Source organism: Osmia bicornis, chromosome 5 (assembly GCF_907164935.1).
Source record: "Osmia bicornis bicornis chromosome 5, iOsmBic2.1, whole genome shotgun sequence".
In the NCBI taxonomy this organism is placed as follows: Eukaryota; Metazoa; Arthropoda; class Insecta; order Hymenoptera; family Megachilidae; genus Osmia; species Osmia bicornis.
In genome coordinates, this window is record NC_060220.1 from 2,287,524 (window position 1) to 2,298,400 (window position 10,877).

The window sequence follows — 10,877 nt, forward strand, 5'->3', positions numbered from 1 at the left end:
TTAATGTATCGCCTTTTCCGATTGGTTCTATCTTAGCGATAAAAGCGCGCGTTGGTTGAACGACTTTTTCTTGTCTTCTTTTATCTGTGAAACTAATTTAAAAAAAGTGGATTCGCTACGCGAGAAGCGTTAACGTGTCATCGTAATTCTTAGAAGACTACGTTTACCTTTCGTACCGTCCCATTCCTTTCCACGACAATTCTATCCTGTCTCGTTTCAGGTGGTGATCGAGCAGCAGGTGCGAGAAAGAGGGACAGAAGCGATCCAACGAATTCGGAGGCTGGGCAAACGAGTGGGTATAAAACAGTTGATCGGCAGCGAAGCCGGCATCAGTCACGTTTAACTTTGCTTTCCTGCTCGACACATTTACCAACATGAAGGTAAGCCTGACTTTTTCTTTTTATTTTTACTTCTTCTTCCTTTCTCTTTCCGCTTGTTCCTTTTCTTCAAGACTATAGTGTTTTTCTTAATAATTAAGCTTCGTTCCGAATCGTGGAAAATAATATAGGTATCACGCGGAGTGCAATTTGTCAGGCGGTGAAACGTAACGAAATATAGAAAGACGCGCTTAGAATGTAATTGGTGCATCTCGAGAGATGGTCGGAAACGATTAACGTCGGTGCAAGACCGTTTAACGCCATAACCATAAGGAGGTAAGCTTGAACGTCTTTCGCGGCTCATTAAATTTCCACGCGTGAGTCTGCTCGAGTTATCGCGGCAGAAGAAGATTAGCTATGGCCCCGCATCGAAGATCCTTCCGTTGAAAGACGTTAAAGGGTACATTTAATTTGAGAAAACACGCTAGTTTCAATTCGAAACACGTCCCGTCGCGAACCTTTTCCAACGTTTTGTTTCCCCGCAAAATTTAGCCAAACGTGTCCTACGACACGTAAGTAGAATAAAGAGACGATGCTTGTTTTCTCTTCTCCCCTGTCGGAGACTCGTTTTACCATTATCGTGAACGTTGCAGGTAATCTTTTAAAGTATGCGCAAGTATGTCTACTTATGAAGTAACTTTAAGCAGCAGCAGGCTGTACTCGATTACAGCGTTCCATCGCTGGGAGAGGAAAATTGTTCAACTCTTTAGCTCGTGGAAACTTGTACTTATTAAAATTAGATTTTCTCTCTTGATTTTTCTCTCTTGATTCTTTGATTAAGAGTAGAAGGTAGCTTTCAGTGCTGGGAAAACTCAGAATTTAACGACTCGAATATCATGCTAATTAAGAATAAACAAAAGAGTTTCGATACCGGTCACGCGTGACGCATATTCAAGAAAATGGCGGTGGGCAGTTCGAGCAGTCTAAAGTTACTTTATTCGGGTTGACAGGGTATACGATTAAGGCTAGCGATAAGAAACTGGATTTCAAACTGGACCGATGAGTTCGCCTGTGATTTTAGCCCCGGTGACGTTTGTTCGATCTTCGACGGTCGCGCTTTTAATCCATGTCTAATTAGAGGCCCTCTGCGAGGATAGTTAATCATTGGGAATTAACGCGGCCCGTTGCGCTGAATATACGATTCGACGCGGTACGCTTTGATGGTACACCACTGGCAGCATTGGCGTTTTAATCAACGACAGAGTTAATTATGAGACGATTAAAAAATTACCGACTAATTCAGGACCGCAATAATCGTTCACTCGGTATTCGGTATAATTGAAAGACACTGATTGGATTATGTCTCGTTCATTTTATTGGAGCACAGATTTTTATCTTCTAGATGAATATATAATAATAAATAGTGATTTCCATTTCGTTTTACGATTTGGTCTCAATGGAATAACTTAATCGCAGATGACTGTGGTCACGTTTGAAACGTTCTCCTTAATGGACGCTGGTCGGTCGCGTCGCCTGTGAAAAAGGGGAGAAAAAAGAGGCGAGGTGAAATTTATTTGCAAGAGTGAAAGGCGTTAGGGAGCATTCCACGATGCTGCGATTGCGTCATGGGATTTATACACGTAGGTACATAAGTGGCATGTACAGCGTGCCGTTGACACCGATTCTGTAATTATCGACGTTACGCTCTTTTTAAAAGAGTACCCCGGCGAACATTCGCAATCGAGTAGCTGAGCAGGATTTACCGTCTGCAGGGACTTGTACCTTGATCTCTCGTTGCTCTTTGTCGTTGAAGGAGCCGTCTTGGAATCCGTACAAAGGTAGAATTATCGATGAGGATGGGTTTTAAGCAGAGGACGTCGAAGAAGGTTTCAGTTAAAAGTAAAGCCGTGTCTGTATCGCTTTCACCTTTTCTAGAGGAGTGCAGGAAATTCGGTGATTGCGTTACTTTTAATGCGATAGATATATAGATATCCGTTAGAGAACTTTATACTCTCTCAGAGTTTTTACCATCTATTTCGTCAGAGTGAGATAAAATAAACTTTGCGATATCGGAACATGTTAATCGCTACGTGGGTAGCTCGAAGGACGACAACATTTCAATTATTCGTGTAATTAAAGCGAAAAAAATCACGTTCGTTTCGCGTAAAATTGACCTAATTGCAAACTGGTTAAAGTGTTTTTTATATTTTCACACAGAAGTCAAAGCGAGGCAGGAAATTTAGCGAGCAATGGCGCGAACGAAGCTTAAATCGTGTCTCTTAAGTTCTGATTTTGTCCGGCTTAGATACACGCGCTAAGACTTCATTACGCGTTGGCCGCAAAGCAAATTTGCATTAAGTACGGATTAAAGCTAGTTATATTCTACATAGGATCTCGGTTTAGATCAGTGGAATATTAAATTTCGATATTATCTGAACGGGTTGCAGTGAAGTAGAGGGTTCAGTTCGGGTCTATCAGTTCTGAGAGCCACTTGACTGGGATCGCGTTGCTAATTGCGTCCTATTAACTGTCCACAATCAGATTCACGATGTTCTATTCTGTTACACGCTGCTCGACCTTCCACTCCGCTCGGCCAACTTATCCAAGAGAAGCTAACTTGATGCTGACCCAGCATCGATCCACTCACAGAAACATACCTAGCTATTCGATATTCGGCAAAGTATCGGGTTCTTGCTAACATCAAACCTATGCGATTTCAAAACGTAGAAAGTCTGACGAGTATTCAAATCTAACACCTATAGGAGCGGCCCATTAAATAAATGACACGAGAACAATAAGGGTCGCGTTAGCGACGTGCTTTCTATTTCACAAGAGTAATTATGCAGATCATATTTGGCCCATAAATTTATTTCTGAAAACCATTTGCAGCACGAGCCTGTTTCAATGGCCCAGAATCCATCGTTCCTGTCTTTCTTCTCGGTTCTGCCGGCTCGAATATAATTTTTACGCGGAATAAAGGACGTTTCCGCTGCAAGTGACAACCCTCCCCGGAAGTAAATTATTCTTTTTAGGCTGCCGGAGCCGATTCATCGACGTTCGTATTTCTTAGCCATCGACTTCGACAGCCGTGCCTGTTGTACCATTACAATATCCTTTTGTTTCATCTTCTCATTATTTGTTAAATATGACAATTGGAAATTCCATTATCTTTACGGGAAAATAGAAATGTCTGACGTTACATTGACTCTGGTGACAAGCAATTTTTGTAAAAGCAACACCAAGATAAACACTATAGTTAGGAGAAAAAGCAATAGAAGAAGAAGATAATCCTTGATCCTTGCGATTCCCATCCTAATTCCAGGGAATGATAACGGTTTTTCAAAAGGCTTTTCCTTTAGTTTTTCTTATTATCCTAACTCGGATCGAGGGGGGATGAGGGAAGAAAGGTTGTTCGGTATCGCGAAATCGCACCGTTTTATCTCGAGGATACACCTTTTAAAAATACTTGCTCTATTCCGTTGAATCCAGGTCGCGGTTGTTTTCCTCGCGGTGCTGGTTTGCGCGCTGGCAAACGAGAAGTACACGACCAAGTACGACAACATCGACTTGGATCAGATCCTGAAGAGCGACCGTCTACTGAACAACTACGTAAACTGCCTGCTGGATCTTGGAAGTTGCACACCGGACGGCAAGGAGCTTAAAAGTGAGTCGACGTTTAAGTCCTTGGTTAATGCGAGCACGTAGCTGACCCCGTGACTTCTCTTTTGTCACCAATTACTCTCCAGATCATGAGAAACGCTTTTTCCTCTCTTCTCTTTTCTTCTTTTTTCTTTTTTCACGCCAGCGTCGTTGCTTCCTCGTGAGAACTTTTTCTTTTTTTTCCCTCCCCTTGTTTTTCCTCCCTTCGAACCGTTTTACGGAATTAGCACACTCAACGGTGTTACGTCGCGACTTTTGTTCTCATTCCGCGAACGAGTAAAGAGAATTTCTAATGAGAACGAGAGTCCGCGTGTTGGAAAGGGTTGAGAGGGGGAGAGAAAGAAAATCATGCCAACGGTCTTTCAACCGAGACCGTACGAGATGAAGCTTTGCACTCGTTCGTGCGAGGATTTGGCTGATGAAAGATTCTTCTTTTCGAAGTAATTTTTAGGAAACGTTCAGAGAAAGAGAAAGAGAGAAAGAAGCTTTTGAAAATGGTGTTTCGAAGATGGAACATAGAGAATCGTACAGTTCTATAACAGTTGGAAAAGTAGTAACCGTAAGTAATGGTTCGGGTTTGTACCATTGTTAGAGGTAAGTCGATCGAAGATGAAACTTGTATCGAAGAATAAGGGCACTGCATCATGGACGATGCAACAATAATGTGGGATTAGGACCGCTAGACCCAATAAGTAGGAACGACAATGGGCTGCTGGATAGCTGGTATACTTGCTTCTCTATTTTCCATGAATCATACATGTGTGTACATAAAACATGCGATAAGTTTGTAATATTATGCGAATAGTAGCTTAGCGAGAAGGTAGCTAGAATTTAGTTGATATAAAAATGAAATTTTCAACGAATCAACAGAGATGGAATACGGTAAATAAAGAGGGTAAAGTCAGAAGCGGAAGTTCGATAGCGGATGGCAATAAATAAAAAGAAAAATTGAGCACAGGTGGTCCGGCACAGCAGCCGAAGCCCGATTTGCTCGGTAGGCTTCCTTTGGAATAACCAGTCGAACGAACACCGGTGGATGTCGTTGATGGAAAGTTTGTGGGTTGCGCGCGGTGTAACCCTGTCAAATATTGGACGAGGGTCGCGGTCAAAGTCGAGGAAGTGGGTCGAAAAAGGAGGCGGATTGCAAGACCGCAGCTTTCGGCCAGCTTTCCTGCCTCGACCAACCAAGAACCCCTTGTACAACTTCCTTTCATCCCTCTAGGGAACATCGATGGTGTCTTGTATCTTTCGTGTTTTCCAAGCCAAACTCGAATATTCTTCTCTTCTTCAAATCACAACATGTCAGTTACCGAGCATCGAACCATGTCTTTATTTATTTTCAACATTATATCCATTATATTTCTCTTAGTTTCCAGTGGAATTTTTATAAATATTTTCCTAAAGCAGGGATTACACTTAACGAATAAAACAATTATTCTAGTGTGACCGAATTAAAGAGAATCCTGTGTAACAGTTGATATAGTGAGAGGTGTATTTTAAGAGAAGCAACGCGGAGGAATGTTTTTTCATTCATTCGTTGGAAAATAGCTCCCGGAGGACTCGTTACATCGCTTCCACGGCGGTGGTGTAAGTTTTCAAAGAACATTCGAAATTTCTCGGCTTTTATAGCATTTAGTTTCTGAATTATTCTCTACTTTACGGAGAATAAATTGAAGAGTGTTTCAACTCAGGTTAGGGAAGAAAGATGGAAGGGAAACCATCAGGGATAATGGTATCGAAGAAAAGTAATTTAATATTTCGGATGAAGTATCTAATTATCGAAATGGATCGTGTAATTTATTTTCTATGTTAGCTACGAAATATCCACCATGAAATCGGGGGTGAAGAAAAATTGACGTGGAAGCAAATGAATTTAACGAATCGCCGTATGCACCTGTAATCCCGTGTCTTAATCCGCTCGCAATCGACTTTGGAGCCGGGCCTGCTGTCGATACTCATACTCGAATTCATTTCGTATTAACTCCGGATCGAAACGTGTATCTCTCTTCGGCAAAAATACCTCTTCGGATTAAATCTCCTCGCTATTCGATGTTTCTTTATTTCTGGAATAACACGCGAGCTGTCGCGTCGGAAAATTTTTACGTCGAGCGTTAAAATCTTCTTCGTGCTTTAATCTCCTCCGGCTGTGACAGCTGTCCCATACTTCTACATATTTCAAAAGAATTACATACGTGTGATAAATACAGAATGTTAAAAAAAAAAGAAAGAAAAGGTCTGTACACTTTTTTAGCTACTTGTTAAATCATTTATTCGTTTGAATCTTCAGGATTATTCAATATAGTGTATATTAAAAGGAATAGAAAAAGAGGTGTTAAAGTACACGTTTTTTCCTTTAGAATAATGTATGATAAGAAGCCAGAACACGTATGTAGACATCACGCGAGAGATATGGATCAGGAACGAGAAAAAGGAACAACTCGGTTACTCTTCCGTAGTGAATGACTAAATTACCGCGTTTTTCTCTCTGGTTTGATAAATTAAACCGAGCTTGACGAGTGTGGCGTTGCTGGAAAAATGGCACACAAAGGTCTCGTAAATGTTGGCGTATCTTCAAACGATGTCTCCGGTTAAAAAAGTGCAACAACCAACAGGTAGAGATGCATTGATAACAGCTCAAACAGTTGCCATCTTCTGACGAATATATGATATCATAAAATAACACCACGTTATCAGGATTTCATAACATTTATAATATAGTAATAAATCTCTGAATAGAATTTTCAAAGTTTCGTCGAAATCAAGAGAGAAGGGTTGAATCCCCTTTCTTGTTAAAAAAGTGATTCGTATCACTTCATCAAAAAGGGATTTTCTTGTCAGTCTCTACTTTATTTTTTCTTCTCTCAGCTGTATCAGTAGATGACGATACTTTATCAAGTAGATATAGTCCTCGTCTCGAAGAATTCACGAACGATATGCTCGATCGTGTGCTGGCTAGAGCAGCTGGTGCAAATGATAGCTGGCAAAAAAATGAATAGACTGCAGGTCCTCCGTTGAACCACTCGTTTCATCGTAGAGGGTGTCTCAAATTTTGCACCCAAAAGTTTGTGTATAAAAATGGAAATTTGATTTCACGCGTTTCGTGCAATAGAGGGGTAATGTAATTAGGAAATTTTTAATTAAGGGTGTTCAAATTCATTCAATAATTCGAAGATATCTTTTTATATAGAATTGTCACCTTTGGACTATAAATTTTGGAACACCTTGTATTCACAGAAATAATATACGTTTATGAAGTTCACCCTCCACGATCGACATTCCCATCGAGGGCACCATATGGAAAAAATTATTATGTTTCCTGTCTTTTCTTTCCGTCAGAACAGCATTGCCTCGATGGTACACGACATCCTTTTGGTTCACAAATAAATATTAAAAAAAATTCTACTTTTTAATGGCACAATTTAAAAGAAAAATACAGTCTCCTTAGTTTAATCCTCGATAGGATAAAGTTTGAAACGAAACGTTTTCGCAAAAGTTTCCGGGGTGGAAAAAGGAAGTACAGGGTTTAATGCTTAATAAGCCATCGATGAATTTCGAAGAACCCAATTCTGCTCGAATTGAAGAACATTACGAGTTAAACGGTTTCCACGGAAAAATCGTATTACGGTTGATCCCAGTTTGCCAAGTGTTTGGACGCGATTAAAACGCGGATCGCAATTAGCACAGTTTCCCTGTAATTCACTCACCGAGTTTGCTACGTCTACAGTCACTTTGGAAAATTCTTGATCCCATTTTCAAGACACTTTTCCCTTACGTACTCCCTAAGGTGCTCTTGATTACGTGGAAAAGAGGGCTTTCCCTTGTAGACCGAGTGGCTTCAGCTGATATAAATATGAAACTTGAAAGCTGCTCTAGTAACCTATTTAATCTCGGCTTATTTTCCTTGGTAGCACAAAACGTTTCATGATAATATTGCAATAGACTGTCCAATTTTTCGATCTACGAATTTCTCTATTAAAGACTTCTGTTCCCTAATTGCAACGTTATCTTCGGTTAACGATCGCGGCAGTTTCTTATCGCTTCAAGCTTCTTGTAACTTTCTTCTCTTCTCGCCCGAAGAAGCGAAGCAACGAAAAGTTGAAAAAGGGCGTAATTACGAGTTCACCAATTATCCCTCTCTTATCGTTAACGAGTGCAATGATCGGTTCTGCCGAGACGAGAGCCAAGTCTCTGGTAGTTTCGAAATTCCACCTGGACTTCAGAGGTAGGCAACACCTGGTGATATCAGAAATTTTGACAAGTAATCAATAATAAGTAGCCAAGGCACCATTGTCAGTAGTAGTAATTGATTATTGTTATCACTGCTACTGTTCATGATTCATGTTTTGGGTTGTCAGCCTGAAAGTTTCGTATTAAAATAATCTGTGTGATTTCAGAATCTCTGCCAGATGCACTGGCGAACGATTGCACCAAGTGCAGCGAGAAACAGAAGAATGGCAGCGAGAAGGTCATCCGCTACCTGATTAACGAGGTACGTTCACTTTTCCCTGAGCGAATTAAGAGAATTGCGTGGAACTGTAAGCAAACAGGGTCGCGTCTGTCCTCATAGTCTAATGGAACTGGTTCGACTTTCACGAGAGGCGTAGGTCGTCGATTTGACCCCGGTACTCGGCAAACTTTCCTCTCGGCAAAGCGAATAATTCCACGCGGATCACCCTTTGCCGTGTAATTTCCCTGCTTCGACACTCACCCTCGAGGGATTCGAGACTTCTTCGCTTAATAATCGTTAACCTACGCCCTGGGACACCCGGTTAATCCCTTCCACCTCGAACTTTGCCAACGTTATTCGTTCTTCTTTCGTCTTTTTCTCTCGATCATCGCTTTTCCATTCCCGTTGCTTTCCCAATAACTTTTATCGTTAGATTCTTTCGTATCTAGAAATCGGTCGTTTAGTATGCAGCGTGCCAACATAAAAATGGTAATTTATACTGTTCTACAAGTGGGACAAGTATGTTGTAATCGGACGGAATAAAAACTCGTTTTTCCCCATCTACGGGCTTTAAAACAAACTGGCTTTTTAATCAGCTTACGTACTTTCTTCGGAGAAATTTCCCTCCGGGTGTATTTATTTTCCAAGCAGAACCGTTATTTCGCGGTGAATACTTTAAACAAAGTGTTTCGCATTTATTTCAACATTCGTTCGAAACGGGCTTTTGTCAGAGGAAAATAGGGAAAACGAGGAATTATTACGTAAATGATAAGTCGGAAGTAACGACGATCTCGGAGGGCAAAGGGAGAGCTTTGAAGAAAATATCCTCGGAGGATGCTTCCTGTTTATAAATCTCGCCAACGAACGATTTAACTTACCTCTCAGTTTCTAACTTTTAATTGAAACAACGAGTACTGAACTTCTGTCTTGTTGACATTCTTCTTCTTCTGTCTCATTAACGAACTTGTAATTAATTCTGTTGTAACTCTGTTGCACGACGCATCTGAACATTCGTTTCATCATTTCTCCATCGCTATGCAAAGAAAAATAAGTCGAAAACGAATGTACGAAAATGTTTCGTTCGGGAATTTCAATATCAAAGTTTAGTACATTTTCCTAAGCTAGAGTGTTAAAACAATTTCTGTTCGTGTTTCAGCGACCACAAGTATGGGACAGGCTGTCGAAGAAGTACGACCCAACCGGACAGTACAAGACCAAGTTCCAGAATGAGGCAACCAAACGCGGCATCAAATTGTAAACGATTGCCGATAAAAAAGAATTCCTTGAAGGAAACGTCTGGTGTCACGTAGTGAAGAGGAACCATTGATTTTATATCGGCTACGTAATTATTTTCTTCAATTTGTATCCAGCTGAAAGGTCACGAAATAAATGTTGCATCCTGTAAGAATGTAAATCAGAGAAGGAACGATTTCTTTCGTGAGAAAAGACAGAGGGCTAATTTGTTTCTTACCAAGAGTGTTTTCGAAGATTCGTTCGTTTCGTAGAAAGAAGACAAGCACTCGAGAAAGAAAGAGGAATTCTCTCGGTACGTCACCTAGCCTTATACCGTCGTCTTTTCCTCTGCTGTCTCTTCTTTCTTTTTCTCCACTCGCTGCTTTTATTACGAGCGATTGTTTCGCCTTGGAAACAGTCAAGCCACTTTCACGGTCGAGACGTAAGAGTGGTAGATATAATATGAAATTGGAAAAATCCCTCGGGTCAATTCGAGGATTCGTATGCATTCTACGCACTCGATTTCCTCTTTTTCCGTTTGAAGAAAACTGTACCGAAGCTGTCGCATTGTTGCTAATCCGTCGACGTCCAAATAAATTTTATCCTCTTCGTCAACTTCCAGTTGAATTTTTTGATATACAGTTTGATCCGGTGTGTTTCATTAACACGTTTTCTACAATCGTTCAATGACACGATTTTAACAATCGCTCGATTGTGATCGACATACACGTTTCGTAATTCCTTTACAGATTACAGCGTAATAATAAGTGAAGTTTATTCGAGTAGAACGAATCACGATTCATCAGGCAGCGATCGAGATTCCCTTCGACAAAGCGAAATGATATTTTTTTCCTCGTCGAGTTCGTTCAATCAAAGAGATCATGGAAATAAATAATTTATTTATTAACATCTTGTTTCGCTTTGGTATTCGACTCTCTTCGCTTTGAACTCTCCTCATTGGACCTAGCTTTCTGATACTTTGTTGCTTCCACCGCTTTAAGAGATGCTCTTCCGCTTCACAAATACCTTGATTTTTATTTTAATTAGATACTTGTCGAACCCGCCGCGCTCGTTACCCTTCCGAACAATAATAATGCTGGTAGATGAAAAAGGAAAGGTATCTACCTTGTAATTACTTTGATATTTCGATGAACTTCCAAAATAAATATTCAGCATCATTACTACACAGGGCATTCCACTTAACCTGACTTTATTTATCG

At 40.6% G+C, this 10,877-nt stretch overlaps 1 protein-coding gene across 1 annotated transcript; it reads left to right on the forward strand.

Moving 5' to 3' along the window:
* The first annotated feature begins 273 nt into the window (after window positions 1-273).
* On the forward strand, window positions 274-9,838 carry LOC114871208 (ejaculatory bulb-specific protein 3-like). Its single transcript, XM_029176832.1, has 4 exons — window positions 274-380; window positions 3,807-3,981; window positions 8,372-8,466; window positions 9,581-9,838. The coding sequence occupies exons 1-4, from the start codon at window positions 375-377 to the stop codon at window positions 9,680-9,682; spliced, it is 378 nt and encodes a 125-aa protein (XP_029032665.1). The 5' UTR covers window positions 274-374; the 3' UTR covers window positions 9,683-9,838.
* The last annotated feature ends 1,039 nt before the right edge of the window (window positions 9,839-10,877 follow it).

Coding starts and splice junctions, on each gene's coding strand:
- LOC114871208 (XM_029176832.1), top strand. Junction 3,982..8,371: donor GGACGGCAAGGAGCTTAAAA/GTGAGTCGACGT, acceptor GTGTGATTTCAG/AATCTCTGCCAGATGCACTG. Junction 8,467..9,580: donor TCCGCTACCTGATTAACGAG/GTACGTTCACTT, acceptor TTCGTGTTTCAG/CGACCACAAGTATGGGACAG.